This window comes from Oncorhynchus mykiss, chromosome 21, assembly GCF_013265735.2.
Source record: "Oncorhynchus mykiss isolate Arlee chromosome 21, USDA_OmykA_1.1, whole genome shotgun sequence".
In the NCBI taxonomy this organism is placed as follows: Eukaryota; Metazoa; Chordata; class Actinopteri; order Salmoniformes; family Salmonidae; genus Oncorhynchus; species Oncorhynchus mykiss.
In genome coordinates this window covers 51,701,902-51,723,734 of record NC_048585.1, presented here as the reverse complement: position 1 = coordinate 51,723,734, position 21,833 = coordinate 51,701,902, and the positions used below count along the sequence as shown (strand labels likewise).

The 21,833-nt window shown below is 46.3% G+C and overlaps 1 protein-coding gene across 5 annotated transcripts in view; it reads left to right on the top strand.

Annotated features, from left to right (window-relative positions):
• The window catches only part of LOC110500696 (neurexin-2), a 1,070,834-nt gene that overhangs the window by 917,498 nt on the left and 131,503 nt on the right, over nucleotides 1–21,833 (top strand). For all 5 annotated transcript variants that reach the window (XM_036958142.1, XM_036958143.1, XM_036958144.1 and 2 more), the window contains one exon: nucleotides 2,293–2,474. In XM_036958142.1, coding sequence (XP_036814037.1) covers nucleotides 2,293–2,474 — 182 coding nt within the window. The remainder of the gene's footprint in view (nucleotides 1–2,292; nucleotides 2,475–21,833) is intronic.

The window sequence follows — 21,833 nt, the reverse complement described above, 5'->3', positions numbered from 1 at the left end:
CAGAGCATTCTTTGACTTGGGTGACTGAAGTCTTTGACAATTTGGGCATTTCTCTGACACTGCCTAGTATATAGGTCCTGGATGGCAGGAAGCTTGGACCCAGTGATGTACTGGGCCATACTCACTACCCTCTGTAGCGCCTTGCGGTCAGATTCCGAGCAGTTGCCATACAAGTCGGTGATACAACCGGTCAGGATGCTCTCAGTGGTGCAGCTTTACAACTTTTTGAGGATCTAGGGACCCATTCCAAGTCTTTTCAGTCTCCAGAGGGGGAAAAGGTGTTGTCGGGCCCTCTTCACAACTGTCTTGGTGTGTTTGGACCATGATAATTTTTTGGTGATGTGGACACCAAGGAACTTGAAACTCTCGACCCGCTCCACTACAGCCCCGTCAATGTTAATGGGGGCCTGTTCGGCCCTCCTTTTCCTATTGTCCTTTTCCTATTGTCAGCTCTTTTGAAGTCCAGTTTCAGGAAGTCCAGGATCCAGTTGCAGAGGGAGGTGTTTAGTCCCAGGGTGCTTAGCTTAATGTTGAACTTTGTGGGCACTATGGTGTTGAATGCTGAGCTGTAGTCAATGAACAGCATTCTCACATAGGTGTTCCTTTTGTCCAGGTGGGAAAGGGCAGTGAGATTGCGTCATCTGTGGATCTGTTGGGGCAGTATGCAAATTGGAGTGGGTCTAGGGTTTCCGGGATGATGGTGTTGATGTGAGTTATGACCAGCCTTTCAAAGCACTTCATGGCTACCGATATGAGTGCTACGGGGCGGTATTCATTTAGGCAGGTTACCTTCACTTTCTTGGGCACAGGGACTATGATGGTCGGCTTAAAACATCTAGTTATTACAGACTCGGTCAGGGATAGGTTGAAAATGTCAGTGAAGACACTTGCAGTTGGTTCGTGTATGATCTGAGTACACGTCCTGGTAATCCCTCTGGCCCCGCAGCCTTGTGAATGACCTGTTCTTGCTCACATTGGCTACGGAGAGCGTGATCACACAGTTGTCCGGAACAGCTGGTGCTCTCATTCATGCTTCAGTGTTGCTTGCATCCAAGCGATTTAGATCGTCTAGTAGGCTCGCGTCACTGGGCAGCTCGCGGCTGGGTTTCCCTTTGTAGTCCGTAATAGTTTGCAAGCCCTGCCACAGCCGACAAGCCTCAGAGCCGGTGTAGCAGGATTAAATATTAGTCCTGTATTGACACTTTGCCTGTTTGATGGTTCGTCTGAGGGCATAAGGGAATTTCTTATAAGCGTCCGGATTAGTGTCCCGCTCCTTGAAAGCGGCAGCTCTAGCCTTTAGCTCGGTGCGGATATTGCCTGTAATCCATGGCTTCTGGTTGGGGTATGTACGCACGGTCACTGTGGGGACCACGTTGTCGATGCACTTATTGATGAAGCTGAGGTGGTATACTCCTCAATGCCATTGGATGAATCCCGGAACATATTCCAGTCTATTCTAGCAAAACAGTCCTGTAGCGTAGCATCCGAGTTATCTGACCACTTCCCTATTGAGCGAGTCACTGGTACTTCCTGCTTTAGTTTTATTCTTGTAAGCAGGGATCAGGAAGACAGAATGATGGTTAGATTTGCCAAATGGAGGGCGAGGGAGAGCTTTATATGCTTCTCTGTGTGTGGAGAAAAGGTGGTCTAGAGTTTTTTTTCCTCTGGTTGCACATGTGACATGCTGGTAGAAATGAGGTAAAACTGATTTAAGTTTGCCTGCATTAAAGTCCCCGGCCACCAGGAGCGCCGCTTCTGGATGAGCATTTTCTTGTTTGTTTATGGCCTTATAGAGTTGGTTGAGTGTGGTTTTAGTTCCAGCATTTGTTTGTGGTAGTAAATAGATGGCTACAAATAATACAGATGAAAAAACTATCTTGGTAGATAGTGTGTATACATGCGTATAGTACCAGTCAAAAGTTTGGACACATCTACTCATTTCAGGGTTTTTCTTTATTTTACTATTTTCTACTTTGTAGAATAATAGTGAAGAAGTCAAAACTAAGAAATAACACATATGCAATCATGTCGTAACCAAAAAAGTGTTAAACAAATCAAAGTATATTTTAAATATGAGATTCTTCAAAGTAGCCTCCCTTTGTCTTGATGATAGCTTTGCATACTCTTGGCATTCTCTCAACCAGCTTCATGAGGTAGTCACCTGGAATGCTTTCCCGAAGCCTTCTTTTTGATACTTTCATCTATTGGTTTGATCTTCAAATGTATCACATGATATGGGAGTATAAAATAGTTTTCACCATATATAACACTTGCCTCCTCTTCCCTCCACAGCTGGGACAACCTACATCTTCGGGAGAGGAGGAGCCCTCATCACGTACACCTGGCCCCCCAACGACCGGCCGAGCACGCGGGCAGACCGGCTGGCGGTGGGCTTTAGCACGCAGCTCAAGGAGGCCGTGCTGCTCAGGGTGGAGAGTGCCAAGGGACTGGGAGACTACCTGGAGCTGCACATAGTAAGATACTAACCTGGGGACCACAGAGGGGATAAATGGGGTAATGGGTGGGGAGTTGGCAGTGGGACATCATGGCGGTAGAGCAGTACATGGGGTTTGTGGATTGGTGGGGTGAGTGGGTTGGCAGGACAGTATGTTGAAGTGGCACAAAGTTGGAGGGACAGTATTTTAGAGGCAGTAGCCTGTATTGGAGGGGCAGGAGATTGGGGGGACAGTACGTTAGTAGGTTGGAGGGTTAATACGTTTGAGGGAAAGGAGATTGGAGGGACAGGAGAGGGACAGGATATTGGATAGACAGGAGAGGGACAGTAGATTGGATAGACAGGAGAGGGACAGGAGATTGGATAGACAAGAGAGGGACAGTAGATTGGATAGACAGGAGAGGGACAGGAGATTGGATAGACAGGAGAGGGACAAGAGAGGGACAGGAGATGGGATAGACAGGAGAGGGACAGGAGAGGGACAGGATATTGGATGGACAGAAGAGGGACAGTAGATTGGAGGAACATGAGAGGGACAAGAGATTGGATAGACAGGAGAGGGACAGGAGAGGGACAGGATATTTGAGGGACAGAAGAGGGACAGGAGATGGGATAGACAGGAGAAGGACAGGAGGTGGGATAGACAGGGGAGGGACAGGAGAGGGACAGGCGATGGGATAGACAGGAGAGGGACAGTAGAGGGAGAGGAGATGGTATAGACAGGAGAGGGACAGTAGATTGGATAGACAGGAGAGGGACAGGAGATGGGAAAGACAGGTGAGGGACAGGAGAGAGATAGGAGATGGGATAGACAGGAGAGGGACAGTAGATTGGATAGACAGGAGAGGGACAGGAGAGGGACAGGAGATGGGATAGACAGGAGCGGACAGGATATTGGATGGACAGAAGAGGGACAGTAGATGGGATAGACAGGAGAGGGACATTAGATTGGATAGACAGGAGAGGGACAGTAGATGGGATAGACAGGAGAGGGACAGGAGAGGGACAGTAGATTGGATAGACAGGAGAGGGACATTAGATTGGATAGACAGGAGAGGGACAGTAGATGGGATAGACAGCAGAGGGACAGGAGAGGGACAGTAGATGGGATAGACAGGAGAGGGACATTAGATTGGATAGACAGGAGAGGGACAGTAGATTGAAGTAACATGAGAGTGACAGTAGATTGGATGGACAGGAGAGAGACAGTAGATTGGATGGACAGGAGAGGGACAGTAGATTGGAAGGACAGGAGAGGGACATTAGATTGGATAGACAGGAGAGGGACAGTAGATTGGATAGACAGGAGAGGGACAGTAGATTGGATAGACAGGAGAGGGACATTAGATTGGGTAGACAGGAGATGGACAGTAGATTGGATAGAATGGAGAGGGACAGTAGATTGGATAGACATGAGAGGGACAGTAGATTGGATAGACAGGAGAGGGACAGTAGATTGGATAGACAGGAGAGGGACATTAGATTGGATAGACAGGAGAGGGACAATAGATTGGATAGAAAGGAGAGGGACAGAATATTGGATAGACAGGAGAGGGACATTAGAGGGACAATAGATTGGATAGACAGGAGAGGAACAGTAGATTGGAGGAACAGGAGAGGGACATTATATTGGATAGACAGGAGAGGGACATTAGATTGGAGGAACAGGAGAGGGACATTAGATTGGAGAGACAGGAGAGGGACAGTAGATTGGATAGACAGGAGAGGGACAGTAGATTGGATAGAAAGGAGAGGGACAGTGGATTGGATAGACAGGAGAGGGACAGTAGATTGGAGGAACAGGAGAGGGACATTAGATTGGATAGAAAGGAGAGGGACAGTAGATTGGATAGAAAGGAGAGGGACAGTAGATTGGATAGACAGGAGAGGGACATTAGATTGGATAGATAGGAGAGGGACAGGAGATTGGAAAGACAGGAGAGGGACAGTAGATTGGATAGACAGGAGAGGGACAGGAGATTGGATAGACAGGAGAGGGACAGGAGAAGGACAGGAGAGGGACAGGAGATGGGATAGACAGGAGAAGGACAGGAGATGGGATAGACAGGGGAGGGACAGGAGAGGGACAGGCGATGGGATAGACAGGAGAGGGACAGGTGAGGGAGAGGAGATGGTATAGACAGGAGAGGGACAGTAGATTGGATAGACAGGAGAGGGACAGGAGATGGGATAGACAGGTGAGGGACAGGAGAGAGACAGGAGATGGGATAGACAGGAGAGGGACAGTAGATTGGATAGACAGGAGAGGGACAGGAGAGGGACTGGAGATGGGATAGAAAGGAGAGGGACAGTAGATTGGATATACAGGAGAGGGACATTAGATTGGATAGACAGGAGAGGGAAATTAGATTGGATAGACAGGAGAGGGACAGGATATTGGATGGACAGAAGAGGGACAGTAGATGGGATAGACAGGAGAGGGACATTAGATTGGATTGACAGGAGAGGGACAGTAGATGGGATAGACAGGAGAGGGACAGGAGAGGGACAGGAGAGGGACAGTAGATCGGATAGACAGGAGATGGACATTAGATTGGATAGACAGGAGAGGGACAGGAGAGGGACTGGAGATGGGATAGAAAGGAGAGGGACAGTAGATTGGATATACAGGAGAGGGACATTAGATTGGATAGACAGGAGAGGGAAATTCGATTGGATAGACAGGAGAGGGACAGGATATTGGATGGACAGAAGAGGGACAGTAGATGGGATAGACAGGAGAGGGACATTAGATTGGATTGACAGGAGAGGGACAGTAGATGGGATAGACAGGAGAGGGACAGGAGAGGGACAGGAGAGGGACAGTAGATCGGATAGACAGGAGATGGACATTAGATTGGATAGACAGGAGAGGGTAGGTAGATGGGATAGACAGGAGAGGGACAGGAGAGGAACAGTAGATGGGATAGACAGGAGAGGGACATTAGATTGGATAGACAGGAGAGGGACAGTAGATTGAAGTAACATGAGAGGGACAGTAGATTGGATGGACAGGAGAGAGACAGTAGATTGGATGGACAGGAGAGGGACAGTAGATTGGATGGACAGGAGAGGGACAGGAGATGGGATAGACAGGTGAGGGACAGGAGAGAGACAGGAGATGGGATAGACAGGTGAGGGACAGGTGAGGGAGAGGAGATGGTATAGACAGGAGAGGGACAGTAGATTGGATAGACAGGAGAGGGACAGGAGATGGGATAGACAGGTGAGGGACAGGAGAGAGACAGGAGATGGGATAGACAGGAGAGGGACAGTAGATTGGATAGACAGGAGAGGGACAGGAGAGGGACTGGAGATGGGATAGAAAGGAGAGGGACAGTAGATTGGATATACAGGAGAGGGACATTAGATTGGATAGACAGGAGAGGGAAATTAGATTGGATAGACAGGAGAGGGACAGGATATTGGATGGACTGAAGAGGGACAGTAGATGGGATAGACAGGAGAGGGACATTAGATTGGATTGACAGGAGAGGGACAGTAGATGGGATAGACAGGAGAGGGACAGGAGAGGGACAGGAGAGGGACAGTAGATCGGATAGACAGGAGATGGACATTAGATTGGATAGACAGGAGAGGGACAGGAGAGGGACTGGAGATGGGATAGAAAGGAGAGGGACAGTAGATTGGATATACAGGAGAGGGACATTAGATTGGATAGACAGGAGAGGGAAATTCGATTGGATAGACAGGAGAGGGACAGGATATTGGATGGACAGAAGAGGGACAGTAGATGGGATAGACAGGAGAGGGACATTAGATTGGATTGACAGGAGAGGGACAGTAGATGGGATAGACAGGAGAGGGACAGGAGAGGGACAGGAGAGGGACAGTAGATCGGATAGACAGGAGATGGACATTAGATTGGATAGACAGGAGAGGGTAGGTAGATGGGATAGACAGGAGAGGGACAGGAGAGGAACAGTAGATGGGATAGACAGGAGAGGGACATTAGATTGGATAGACAGGAGAGGGACAGTAGATTGAAGTAACATGAGAGGGACAGTAGATTGGATGGACAGGAGAGAGACAGTAGATTGGATGGACAGGAGAGGGACAGTAGATTGGATGGACAGGAGAGGAACATTAGATTGGATAGACAGGAGAGGGACATTAGATTGGATAGACAGGAGAGGGACAGTAGATTGGATAGACAGGAGAGGGACAGTAGATTGGATAGACAGGAGAGGGACATTAGATTGGGTAGACAGGAGATGGACAGTAGATTGGATAGAATGGAGAGGGACAGTAGATTGGAAAGACATGAGAGGGACATTAGATTGGATAGAAAGGAGAGGGACAGAATATTGGATAGACAGGAGAGGGACATTAGAGGGACAATAGATTGGGTAGACAGGAGAGGGACAGTAGATTGGAGGAACAGGAGAGGGACATTATATTGGATAGACAGGAGAGGGACATTAGATTGGAGGAACAGGAGAGGGACATTAGATTGGATAGACAGGAGAGGGACAGTAGATTGGATAGACATGAGAGGGACAGTAGATTGGATAGAAAGGAGAAGGACAGTGGATTGGATAGACAGGAGAGGGACAGTAGATTGGAGGAACATGAGAGGGACATTAGATTGGATAGACAGGAGAGGGACAGTAGATTGGATAGACAGGAGAGGGACAGTAGATTGGAGGAACAGGAGAGGGACATTAGATTGGATAGACAGGAGAGGGACAGTAGAGGGACAGGAGAGGGACAGTAGATCGGATAGACAGGAGAGGGACATTCGATTGGATAGACAGGAGAGGGACAGTAGATGGGATAGACGGGAGAGGGACAGGAGAGGGACAGTAGATGGGATAGACAGGAGAGGGACATTAGATTGGATAGACAGGAGAGGGACAGTAGATTGAAGTAACATGAGAGGGACAGTAGATTGGATGGACAGGAGAGAGACAGTAGATTGGATGGACAGGAGAGGGACAGTAGATTGGATGGACAGGAGAGGAACATTAGATTGGATAGACAGGAGAGGGACATTAGATTGGATAGACAGGAGCGGGACAGTAGATTGGATGGACAGGAGAGAGACAGTAGATTAGATAGACAGGAGAGGGACATTAGATTGGATAGACAGGAGAGGGACAGTAGATTGGATAGACAGGAGAGGGACAGTAGATTGGATAGACAGGAGAGGGACATTAGATTGGGTAGACAGGAGATGGACAGTAGATTGGATAGAATGGAGAGGGACAGTAGATTGGAAAGACATGAGAGGGACATTAGATTGGATAGAAAGGAGAGGGACAGAATATTGGATAGACAGGAGAGGGACATTAGAGGGACAATAGATTGGGTAGACAGGAGAGGGACAGTAGATTGGAGGAACAGGAGAGGGACATTATATTGGATAGACAGGAGAGGGACATTAGATTGGAGGAACAGGAGAGGGACATTAGATTGGATAGACAGGAGAGGGACAGTAGATTGGATAGACAGGAGAGGGACAGTAGATTGGATAGAAAGGAGAAGGACAGTGGATTGGATAGACAGGAGAGGGACAGTAGATTGGAGGAACAGGAGAGGGACATTAGATTGGATAGACAGGAGAGGGACAGTAGATTGGAGGAACAGGAGAGGGACATTAGATTGGATAGACAGGAGAGGGACAGTAGATTGGATGGAATGGAGAGGGACAATAGATTGGAGGAACAGGAGAGGGACATTAGATTGGATAGAAAGGAGAGGGACAGTAGATTGGATAGAAAGGAGAGGGACAGTAGATTGGATAGACAGGAGAGGGACAGGAGATTGGATAGACAGGAGAGGGACATTAGATTGGATAGACAGGAGAGGGACAGTAGATTGGATAGACAGGAGAGGGACAGTAGATTGGATAGACAGGAGAGGGACAGTAGATTGGATAGACATGAGAGGGACAGTAGATTGGATAGACAGGAGAGGGACAGTAGATTGGATAGACAGGAGAGGGACAGTAGATTGGATAGACAGGAGAGGGACAGTAGATTGGATAGAAAGGAGAGGGACAGTAGATTCGATAGACAGGAGAGGGACAGTAGATTGGATAGACAGGAGAGGGACAGGAGATTGGATAGACAGGAGAGGGACATTAGATTGGATAGACAGGAGAGGGACAGTAGATTGGATAGACATGAGAGGGACAGTAGATTGGATAGACAGGAGAGGGACAGTAGATTGGATAGACAGGAGAGGGACAGTAGATTGGATAGACAGGAGAGGGACAGTAGATTGGATAGAAAGGAGAGGGACAGTAGATTCGATAGACAGGAGAGGGACAGTAGATTGGATAGACAGGAGAGGGACAGTAGATTGGATAGAAAGGAGAGGGACAAGAGATTGTATAGACAGGAGAGGGACAGGAGAGGGACAGGATATTGGATGGACAGGAGAGGGAAAGGAGAGGGACATTAGATTGGATAGTCAGGAGAGGGACATTAGATTGGAGGAACAGGAGATGGACATTAGATTGGATAGACAAGAGAGGGACATTAGATTGGAGGAACTGGAGATGGACATTAGATTGGATAGACAGGAGAGGGACAGTAGATTGGAGGAACAGGAGTGGGACATTAGAGGGACAATAGGTTGAATGGAATGGAGAGGGACAGGAGATTTGATGGACAGGAGTGGGACATTGGATTGGATAGACAGGAGAGGGACAGTAGATTGGATAGACAGGAGAGGGACAGTAGATTGGATAGACAGGAGAGGGACAGTAGATTGGAGGAACAGGAGTGGGACATTAGAGGGACAATAGGTTGGATGGAATGGAGAGGGACAGGAGATTTGATGGACAGGAGTGGGACATTGGATTGGATAGACAGGAGAGGGACAGTAGATTGGAGGAACAGGAGAGGGACAGGATATTTGATGGACATGAGTGGGACATTGGATTGGATAGACAGGAGAGGGACAGTAGATTGGATAGAAAGGAGCGGGACAGTAGATTGGATAGACAGGAGAGGGACAGTAGATTGGAGGAACAGGAGTGGGACATTGGATTGGATAGACAGGAGAGGGACAGTAGAAGGACAATAGATTGGATGGAAAGGAGATGGACATTAGAGGGACAATAGATTGGATGGAAAGGAGATGGACAGGAGATGTGATGGACAGGAGAAGGACAGTACATTGGATGGAAAGGAGATGGACAGGAGAGGTAATGGACAGGAGAGGGACAATAGATTGGATGGAAAGGAGATGGACAGGAGATGTGATGGACAGGAGAGGGACTGACAGTAGATTGGATGGACAGGAGAGGGACAGGAGATGTGATGGACAGGAGAGGGACTGACAGTAGATTGGATGGAAAGGAGAGGGACAGGAGATGTGATGGACAGGAGAGGGACTGACAGTAGATTGGATGGAAAGGAGAGGGACAGGAGATGTGATGGACAGGAGAGGGACTGACAGTAGATTGGATGGACAGGAGATGGACAGGAAGTGAAGTGACTACTCAGTGATCATTGGGCAGCTCTTTACCTGTTATACCCTCTTACCAAACAAATCATTTCTCCATCCCTCTTATTTTGACTCTCATATGGTCTAGGTCAGGGGTATTCAACGCTTATCCTACACTGTCCGGAGCCTGCTGGTTTTCTGTTCTACCTGATGATTAATTTCCCCCACCTGGTGTCCCAGGTCTAAATCAGTCACAGATTAGAGGGGACCAATGAAAAAAGGCAGTGGAACTTGCTTCGAGGTCCAGAGTTGAGTTTCAGCGGTCTATGTAAAGAGAACCCAAAAGATAACTTTATAAGGCAATTAAAGGACATCCGGCCCTTTTAAAAAGGCATTAATGCTGCCTTTAAATGTCTCATTGACCTGTGTGCTCACTGCTCTCTGGCTTCCGACGATATTCAAAACTCATATTATTCTAATGGATGACGTTCAGTTCATTATCAGCTGGCTGCCGAACTCAGTGGCTTTGTTCTTCTCACTGTAGCTGGTGTCAAACACGCACGAGCACACACACACACACACACACACACACGCATACACACACACACACACACACACACACACACACACACACACACACACACACACACACACACACACACACACACACACACACGCACATACACGCACATACGCACACACACATACACGCACGCACGCACGCAGACACACACACACACACACACACACACACACACACACACACCCACACCCACCCACCCCCTTCCCTGCAGGTATGAAGAGAGGCTGATGCCAGGTGCTATTCTAGACTGTGGTGTCACATGATTCCTCTCTCTCTGTCTCTGGGCTCACACTGACTAACTACAGCCTTCAAGGCAGAGTGAAAATAGTGCTGCTATCCCCTACTTTGGACTCCTCTTTTCCTCTCCTCCCTCATCCACCCATCAGTCTATCTACCCTTAGGTCGATGTGGGGATTGAGTGTGCGTGTGTGTATTTAGTTTGACACTTCTCCCTCTTCATTACTCTTACCCCAATGCGTTTGGTCTGCCGCTGCCTAGGAGGCACAGGGACACATTTGACCCGGGGTCAAGCCTCATTTAGCACTGTGTTTGGGACTATGGCTGGGAGGGATGGACAGAGAAACACACACATATACACACACACACACACATTCAATTACCTCGTACCCCTGCACATCGACTGGTACTGGTACTGGTACCATGTGTAGATAAGTTATTGTGTATTTATTATTACTTTTATTATTAAGTGATTTACTTTTTTATTATTTCTCTATTTTATTTATCTCACTGTTAGTCTACAGCTGTTGTTTACAAAGCATCAATTTGAAGAACTCTTGCTCAGTTTTGGGGCTTCATACCACAGGTTTGATTTGATTTGATTTGAAGAGCTCTGGCTCAGTGTTGGGGTTTCATACCACAGGTCAAGGCCAAAATGGTTTAAATATTTTTTGCCCCCTCAACAATCTACACACAATACCACATAATGACAAAGCAAAAACAGGTTTGAAGAAACGTTTGCAAATTCATTAAAAAAACATTTACAGCGATTACAGCCGTGTCTGTATTCTTCTCTGAAGATCCTCTCAAGCTCTGTCAGGTTGGATGGGGAGCGTTGCTGCACAGCTATTTTCAGGTCTCTCCAGAGATGTTCGATCAGGTTCAAGTCTCTGGCTGGGCCACTCAAGGACATTCAGAGACCTATCCCAAAGCCACTCATGCGTTTCCTTGGCTGTGTGCTTAGGGTCATTGTCCAGTTGGAAGGTGAACCTTCGCCTCATTCTGAGGTCTTGAGCACTCTGGAGCAGGTTTTCATCAAGGATCTCTCTGTACTTTAATCCATTCATCTTTCCTTTGATCCTGACTAATCTCTCAGTCCCTGTCTCTGAAAAACATCCCCACAGCATGATGCTGCCACCGCCATGCTTCACTTTAGGGGTGGTGCCAGGTATCCTTCAGACGTGGCGCTTGGCATTCAGGCCAAAGAGTTCAATCTTGGTTTCATCAGACCAGAGAATCTGGTTTCTCAACGTCTAAGAGTCTTTAGGTGCCTTTAGGCAAACTCCAAGCGGGCTGTCATGTGCCTTTTACTGAGGAGTGGCTTCCGTCTGGCCACTCTACCATAAAGGCCTGATTGGTGGAGTGCTGAAGACATAGTTATCCTTCTGGAAGGTTCTCCCATCTCCACAGAGGAACTCTGGAGCTCTGTCAGAGTGACCATTGGGTTCTTGGTCACCAAGGCCGTTCTCCCCCGATTGCTCAGTTTGTCGGTGCAGCCAGCTCTAGGAAGAGACTTGGTGGTTCAAAACATCTTCCATTTAAGAATGATGGAGGCCATTTTTTTCTTGGGGACATGCAATGCTGCAGAAATGTTTTGGTACCCTTCCTCAGATCTGTGCCTCGGCACAATCCTGTCTCAGAGCTCTACGGACAATACCTTTGACCTTATGGCTTGGGTTTTGCTCTGACATGCACTGTCATCTGTTGGACCTTATATAGACAGGTGTGTGCCTTCCCAAATCATGTCCTATCAGTTGAATTTACCACAGGTGGACTCCAATCAAGTTGTAGAAAGATCTCAAGGATGATCAATGGAAACAGGATGCACCTCAGCTCAATTTCTAGTCTCATAGGAAAGGGACTGAATACTTACGTATATATTATATAGTTGCAAACATTTCTAAATCCTGTTTTTGCTGCCTTCTATATCATCTAGCATCTATAACACAATATATCACTTAGCCTTCTATGTCACCTAGCATCTACATCATACGATATCACCTAGCCTTCTATACCACCAAGCCTTTCCATATCACCTAGCCTAGTACATCACCTAGCCTCCTATATCACCTATCCTACTATATCGCCTAGTCTTCTATATCACCTAGCCTTCTATATCACACTATATCACCTGGCCTTCTATATCACCTAGCCTTCTATATCACACTATATCACCTAGCCTTCTATATCACACTATATCACCTAGCCTTCTATATCACACTATATCATCAGGGGATTCCATCACATCCCATCGACTTTGTATCATCACAGTGGGTATATCAGTGGTGAGTCCAGAATGGCAGCCTATCCCCTACGGGCCCTGGTCAAAAGTAGTGCACTACATTGGGAATGGGGTACCATTTAGGATGCAACCAGTATCAGTGTGAGTGAATTACGGGTCTGTAGGTTTCGTCATAGGGCTGATGAGAGCTGGGTTGACCTTGGGTTGACCCTGCCGACTGTCTGTTGTCCTTATTCTTTGTTGTCCTCCCGCTCACCCTTCACTTCAGGCCATCAGCCTCTCTCCCAGCTCTTTTTCTGCATCTCTCCCACTGGAATTACTTTTGATTTGCTCTGTGCTCCTCCTGAGTCACCTAAAGGACTCCCCCCTGTGCAACAGTGCTTCTTTAATTACTATCAGCTCCATGGTAGAGGACAGAGGCAAGTTACTGTAGGACCAGGACTGGGGGCTGTACCTTCGTATATCATGATGCTTTCTTTATAAGGGTCTCATGGGCAAGTGTAAATTCAGTCTGATGTGTGTCTAGTATGTCTGACGTGGGTATAGTTTGTGGGGTAATCTATTTTTTTTGAGGATATCGATTGCCATATCACTAAAGCTCTCTTACATCTAGGAGCTCGAAGAGATACAGAAAGTTCTGTGGGGACACTTTTCACTTTACATTACGCAGGCCTTATTCCAGAGCAATGGATTTACCCATGTAATTACATTGTAACACACTAGTAGGTGACTGATTGTTTCTCCATGACTAGGAGAGAAATATGTCTATTAATATCAATATAAAATAATACAATAATATAAAAAGTACCAGTCAAAAGTTTGGACACACCTACTTATTTACATTTTTATTTTTATTTCTACTATTTACTACAATGTAGAATATATTTTATACTTGAGATTCTTCAAAGTTGCTACCCTTGATGACAGCTTTGCACACTCTTGGCATTCTCTCAACCAACTTCACCTGGAATTCTAAATAAATCACAAACAGTGTCACCAGCAAAGCACCCCCACACCATCACACCACCACCTCCATGCTTCACGGTGGGAACCACACATGCAGAGATCATTTATTCACCTGCAGTTGGAACCAAAAATCTACAATTTGGACTCATCAGACCAAAGGACAGATTTCCACCGGTCTAATGTCCATTACTCATGTTTCTTGGCCCAAGAAAGTCTCTTCTTCTTATTGGTGTCCTTTAGTAGCGGTTTCTTTGCAGCAATTCAACCATGAAGGCCTGATTCACACAGTCTCCTCTGAACAGTTGATGTTGAGATGTGTCTGTTACTTGAACTCTGTGAAGCATTTATTTGGACTGCAATTTCTGAGGCGGGTAACGTTAATTAACTTACCTCTGCAGAGGTAACTCTGGGACTTCCTTTCCTGTGGCGGTCCTCATGAGATCCAGTTTCATCATAGCACTTGACTGTTTTTGCGACTGCACTTGATTGACTGACCTCCATCGTAAAGTAATGATGGACTTTCGGTTCTCTTTGATTATTTGATCTGTTCTTACCATAATATAGACTTGGTATACCACCCCTACCTTGTCACAACACAACTGTGTGTATATAAATATAAATATATATATATATATATATATATATATATATATATATATATATATATATATATATCTCACAGGAGGCTGGTGGCACCTTAATTGGGGAGGACGGCCTCGTGGTAATGGCAGGAGCAAAATAGGTGGAATGGTATCAAATACACCAAACCCATGGTTTCCATGTGGTTGATTGCATTCCACTTGCTTCGAGCCGTCCTCCCCTCAGCAGCCTCCACTGATTTATATATGTGTGTGTACACAGGATCTCCTTCCCTCCCCGACCCAGCCGTCTCCATGTAGCGTCCACAAGTGAGGACAGACACAACATACTAACACAGCAGCCTCTCATTACAGGAAGTAACACGGTGTTGACGGATACCCATTGGAGCCCTCTGTGACACCGCAAAGTCTGGCTCTCCGGGCTGCATCTGGGGTTGGTCTGAGTAATGATATGCATTGGCCCTATGTCTGTCTCACAGCACCCCGCCATGCACACACACACCAAGAGAGGGAGACACAGACACAGTTACACACACACACACACACACACACACACACACACACACACACACACACACACACACACACACACACACACACACACACACACACACACACACACACACAGCAAGAGAGGGAGAGACACACACGTGCAAGGACACACACTGTCTGTCACTGTCACACACACACATGCAGACACACACACACAAGGGGTCCAAAAGGGCTCTGGTCCAAGTTAGTGCACAATATAGAACATAGGGTTCCATTTGGGATGGACCACTGTGTGGCCCACAAAGTGAGCTTGTTATTCATCAACTCAACGGCCTCCATTTTGGAGTGATGGGTCACCGATGCTGAAGATAGTTCCCTTATCAGTCATCTCTTTGAAGCCACTTCCTTGTTAAGTTACAGGATCATCACGGGGAATTGCCCATTTATCTGAAGTGTAGGTGATTTGTAGATCATTCATCACAGTTCTAAAGGTAGCTGACAAGCGGGACCAAACTTCTAGAGGAGAAAGCGAGGGAGAGACAGTCAGTGTATATCTGTGGTCCTAACAAATGACAGTCGTTATGTTTACAATGTGTGAGTTGTCACGGTAACGGCTTTATCCGACCTGACCTCATCTGCCGTTATATTGCAGAGGCGACCAGGAGTCTGGGCCCCGCCAGTCTGTTTGTCAATGAGCTGTCCTGGGTCATCATATTAAATAGGCCAAGCACTGACTACTTGTTAGGGGCCCCATTCCTCAGAAGACCCATACTATCTGATGTCTAGTGTGACGGTGCCAGGTTCTCCGTAAACGAGAAGTGAATTTCAGGGTCACTGTGAAGTGTGGCTCTTACCATTTGTCTACCAGAATTTCTGAGGACCACATTTTTGCTACATTAACATTTTTACACCAACAAATAACCTTAAATTCATTACATTTTCATCTCTTCTCAAAAAATTCAAAGGGTAATGGCATTTACCCAATAAAAAAACAAATTCTCAAAAGTATTTGAACATTGTTCCATACAATAATTTGTACTCTAAATGTTGCGGCCCCACAGCAGTCCCCCCTCAGATTTGAATACCACTGCTAAGGAACAGACACACTCATAATCTCATCTCTCCCCTCCCCTTCTTCCCTTTCCTCTTAAACGAGTGTCACTTTAAAAAATGGAGTCCCCCTCATCTTGCCAGCGGGGGAGAAAAGACACAAGCCAAACATAAGGTTGTGTGTGTGTGTGCGTCCGTGTGTGTGTGCGCGTGAAGGAATGTTTGATGAATGATATGTTGGCGCAGGGGGGCCAGCGGTCGTTGGCATTAACGAGATGGGGCCCAGGTGGGTTTGGGAGGGGCCTCTCCTCAGCATGCGTGGGGCCGGGCGGGTATCGATTAATCCTGCCTCTGCGGCCCACTAATGAATTTCCTCCACATGGGTGGAGTGCTGACAGCCTCGCCTGAAGGCCTCCACCTGGCTCTCTGTGCTCTTCCTGCTTTCCGTGGTTTTCCTGTCCCCTCCCTCTGCTCAGAGGCGAGTGCCCCCTACAAGTCTGGGATGCTTTGGGGAATTAGCAGCGATTAGATTCACGCTCCACAGCTGCAGGAAACTGTCTCGGTATGGAATCAGAGATTGAACCAAAATGACCAGATGAAGTCTAAGCAATGAATGGATAGTTAGACCTTTTAACCATTGTGGTTGATTATATTCTGAGAAATACAGGCAACCACCCAGGTAGGCTAGGCACCTAGGTAGAAAGGTAGCTAACTAGGTGGATAGGTATTAGCACAGAACAGGTCCCTTGCTGTGTTTGTAGTTGCAGTGGCGATGAGGCTGTGAATGCCCAGTGAGTTCCGGGTGTGAATGCCCAGTGTGTTCTGGCTGTGAATGCCCAGTGAGTTCTGGGTGTGAATGCCCAGTGAGTTCTGGCTGTGAATGCCCAGTATGTTCTGGCTGTGAATGCCCAGTGAGTTCCGGGTGTGAATGCCCAGTTAGTTCTGGCTGTGAATGCCCAGTGAGTTCCGGTTGTGAATGCCCAGTGAGTTCCGGGTGTGAATGCCCAGTGAGTTCCAGGTGTGAATGCCCAGTGAGTTCTGGCTGTGAATGCCCAGTGTGTTCTGGCTGTGAATGCCCAGTGAGTTCCGGGTGTGAATGCCCAGTGAGTTCTGACTGTGAATGCCCAGTGAGTTCCGGTTGTGAATGCCCAGTGAGTTCCGGGTATGAATACCCAGTGAGTTCCGGTTGTGAATGCCCAGTGAGTTCCGGGTGTGAATGCCCAGTGAGTTCCGGGTGTGAATGCCCAGTGAGTTCTGGCTGTGAATGCCCAGTGAGTTCTGGCTGTGAATGCCCAGTGAGTTCTGGCTGTGAATGCCCAGTTAGTAAATAGATTGCCTCCCTAGGATCAATACGCTATTAGGGGAGAAGGGAGAAGCAGGGAGGCAGGACTGACCTGCTGTTTCCTGGTTGATCTAATTCCCTGGGGAAGAGGGGATAGAGGGTACACCACAGCACCCATTCACTCACTACGGTTAAAGAGTGCATAAGCTATAACCACCACACGCATGGGTTCAAATAGTGTTTGTTTTCATTGAAATACTTTGTTCTTTCTATTGATTCTGTCCAGAGTGCCAGATCCATTTTGGACTGTTGTACTATTGGGCCAATTCGATTGGTTCCATTGCACCAGGCTACCTCAGCCAAGTGCAGCTGAAGTTTTTGAATGATAACACCCAGATTTGGTATTCTAGTATCTGTTTTGAAGGATGTTGTCAAGGAAGTGAGTTTGTGTTTATACAGGATCTCCCGCCCTCACAGTCAACCAATTATGAGCCCTCTTAAACTGTTACAAAACTTGAGAGGGTTGGGCGATGTGGTACAGAGCTCAATTTGGCCTCTACGTGCGTCCAGAGGCCCCCGCAAATGCCTACGACCACATTTTCGGGTGACGCAAACATTTTCTCTTAGAAATCAAAACATATATGGGCTGCATGGTGCGACTATAGACTACTGGTGATTTGGTGATTTGAGAAAGTCGCAAAAAAAATCTTGCGCTCTGTTCCTTGCCTCAGGCTGCACAGACGTTCTCTCATCAAGTGATCATATTTTCAAATCAAATCAAATGTTATTTGTCACATGTGCCGAATGCAATTGGTGTAGACTTTACTGTGAAATGCTTGCTTACGAGCCCCTAACCAAGAATGCAGAGTTTAAAACAAAAACAGCCTGTTCAAAGGCACTTCAATCTTTTGTCTTGCCCATTCACCCTCTGAATGGCACACATACACAATCCATGTCTCAACTGTCTCAAGGCTTAAACATCCTTCTTTAACCTGTCTCCTCCCTTTATCTACACTGATTGAAGTGGATTTAACAAGTGACATCAATAAGGGATCATAGTTTTCACCTGGATTCACCTGGTCAGTCTGTCATGGAAAGAGCAGGTGTCCTTAATGTTTTGTACACTCAGTGTACAACGGTACAATCATTATTTAAATTCCGTTTTTTAGGGCTCATATGTATTTATATATAGGCCTATGTGTATACATAATCTCTAATATGTATATGGGTGTTTTGAATGAATAACCACCTTAGAAAGAGCTGTCCGTTTCATCGTGTTAGAAACAACATCCTCAACGACCATGTTTTCCACTCAGTTTCATATTGCAATAGTTTTTATTGTAGTTTTACAAATAGATATCAAGAAAGAACATAATGGACAGTAACAACATAAATAGAGCAACGAGTTACATTGATACTATCCTTGTCACGCCCTGACCTAAGGGAGCCTTTTTATTCTCTATTTTGGTTAGGTCAGGGTGGGACTTTTTATTTCTATGTTGGCCTGCTATGGTTCCCAATCAGAGGCAGCTGCCTATCGTTGTCTCTGATTGGGGATCATATTTAGGCAGCCTTTTCCCACCTGTTTGTGGGATCTTGTTTTTGTGTTGTAGCCTTTTTGCGCTACAAAGCTGCACGCTCGTTTTGTTACTCTTTATTGTTTTGTTGCTGGTTCACATGAATAAACATGATGAACACCTTCCACGCTGTACCTTGGTCCAATCCTTCCAACAACGATCGTTACAATCCTACGCTACAGCTGTTGGACAATAAAAGAAAACATGTGTACAGTACCAGTCAAACGTTTGGACACACCTACTGATTCAAGGGTTTTTCTTCATTTTTTTACTATTTTCTACATTGCAGAATAAAAGTGAAGACATCAAAACTATGTATTGAGTTAATCCAATAGCACTGAGTCAATCCAATAGTATTACATTTATCCAATAGTATTGAGTTAATCCAGTACCACTGAGTTTATCCAATAGCATTGAGTTAATCCAATAGTATTACATTTATCCAATAGTATTGAGTTAATCCAGTACCACTGAGTTTATCCAATAGCATTGAGTCAATCCAATAGCACTGAGTCAACCCAATAGCACTGAGTCAATCCAATAGCACTGCGTCAATCCAATAGTATTACATTTATCCAATAGTATTGAGTTAATCCAATAGCACTGAGTTAATCTAATATAGTTGAGTTAATCCAATAGTATGGAGATAATCCAATAGTATTGCCAGAAAATCAGAGAAATTTATGGAGGGAGAGAGGGGGAAGAGAGAGAGAAAATGGAGAGAGGAAGTAAAAGTGATCAAAAGGGAGAGACAGAAAGAGGGAGAGAGAATGGGTAGATGGAGTTACCAGCCTGTCCTGTCCTCTCCTCTCCTGTCCTTGCCTGTCCTGTCTTGTCCTGTCTTATCTTGTCCTGTCTTGTCCTGTCTTATCTTGCTCTGTCTTGTCCTGTCCTATCTTGCCCTGTCTTGTCCTGTCTTGTCCTATACTGAACTGTTTTGTCTTGTCCTGTCCTGAAGAGAGAGGTGCTGTAGATTTTCACTCTGCGTCGCTCCTCATATACAGTGGGAAGAACAAGTATTTGATACACTGCCGATTTTTCAGATTTTCCTACTTACAAAGCATGTAGAGGTCTGTCATTTTTATCATAGGTACACTTCAACTGTGAGAGATGGAATCTAAAACAAAAATCCAGACATTCCCATTGTATCATTTTTAAGTAATTAATTAGCATTTTATTGCATGACATAAGTATTTGATCACCTAACAACCAGTAAGAATTCCAGCTCTCACAGACCTGTTCGTTTTTCTTTAAGATGCCCTCCTGTTCTCCACTCATTACCTGTATTAACTGCACCTGTTTGAACTCGTTACCTGTATAAAAGACACCTGTCCACACACTCAATCAAACAGACTCCAACCTCTCCACAATGGCCAAGACCAGAAAGATGCGTAAGGACATCAGGGTTAAAATTGTAGACCTGCACAAGGCTGGGATGGGCTACAGGACAATAGGCAAGCAGCTTGGTGAGAAGGCAACAACTGTTGGCGCAATTATTAGAAAATGGAAGAAGTTCAAGATGATGGTCAATCACCCTCGGTCTGGGGCTCCATGCATGATCTCACCTCGTGGGGCATCAATGATCATGAGGAAGGTGAGGGATCAGCCCAGAACTACACGGCAGGACCTGGTCAATGACCTGAAGAGAGCTGGGACCACAGTCTCAAAGAACACCATAAGTAACACACTACGCCGTCAAGGATTAAAATCCTGCAGCGCACGCAAGATCCCCCTGCAGCGCATGTCAAGGCCCATCTGAAGTTTGCCAATGACCATCTGGATGATCCAGAGGAGGAATGGGAGAAGGTCATGTGGTCTGATGAGACAAAAATAGAGCTTTTTGGTCTAAACTCCACTCGCCGTGTTTGGAGGAAGAAGGATGAAAACAACCCCAAGAACACCATCCCAACTGTGAAGCATGGAGGTGGAAACATCATTCCACTAAGGAGTGGCTCCGTAAGAAGCATCTCAAGGTCCTGGAGTGGCCTAACCAGTCTCCAGACCTGAACCCAATAGAAAATCTTTGGAGGGAGCTGAAAGTCCGTATTGCCCAGCGACAGCCCCGAAACCTGAAGGATCTGGAGAAGGTCTGTATGGAGCAGTGGGCCAAAATCCCTGCTGCAGTGTGTGCAAACCTGGTCAAGAACTACAGGAAACGTATGATCTCTGTAATTGCAAACAAAGGTTTCTGTACCAAATATTAAGTTCTGCTTTTCTGATGTATCAAATACTTATGTCATGCAAAAAAATGCAAATTAATTACTTAAAAATCATACAATGTGATTTTCTGGATTTTTGTTTTAGATTCCGTCTCTCACAGTTGAAGTGTACCTATGATAAAAATTACAGACCTCTACATGCTTTGTAAGTAGGAAAAACTGCAAAATCGGCAGTGTGTCAAATACTTGTTCTCCCCACTGCATCAGCTCTGCAGCTCCAGCCTTGTAATCTCCTCGAGCAGTATAGGCTTATGTGTTCCTCTCTGTCCCTGTCTGCTTCTCCACTATGCCATGCAGTGTACTTTCAAAGACTAAAACACAACTCAAATGTATGTGTATTGACTTGCAACCAAACTGTATTCCTCAGCTCTCCCCTAAACATCCTCTCACGGATGAGTCTCCCTCAGTGAGTTTCTGTTATCTGACTGAGGTTGTGCCCTCTGTACGGGCAGCACTGGGTCTGTTTTCTATCTCTGGAGCCAGTCAACCACACAGAGAGTATATCTGACAAACAGAAAGAGAGGGAGAAAGACGGAGACAGAGAGGGGGGGGGGGGGGGGGGCAGAAGAGAGAAAGAAAATATGGCGAGAGCTGTAGGATAGAGAGATGGGGGACTTTAGGGCAAAGATGGAGAGGATGCAATGAAGCGAGAGATGGAGGAAGAGAGAGAGGGAGAGGAAAGAGGGGAAACAGAGAGAGATGTTTAGCTCTG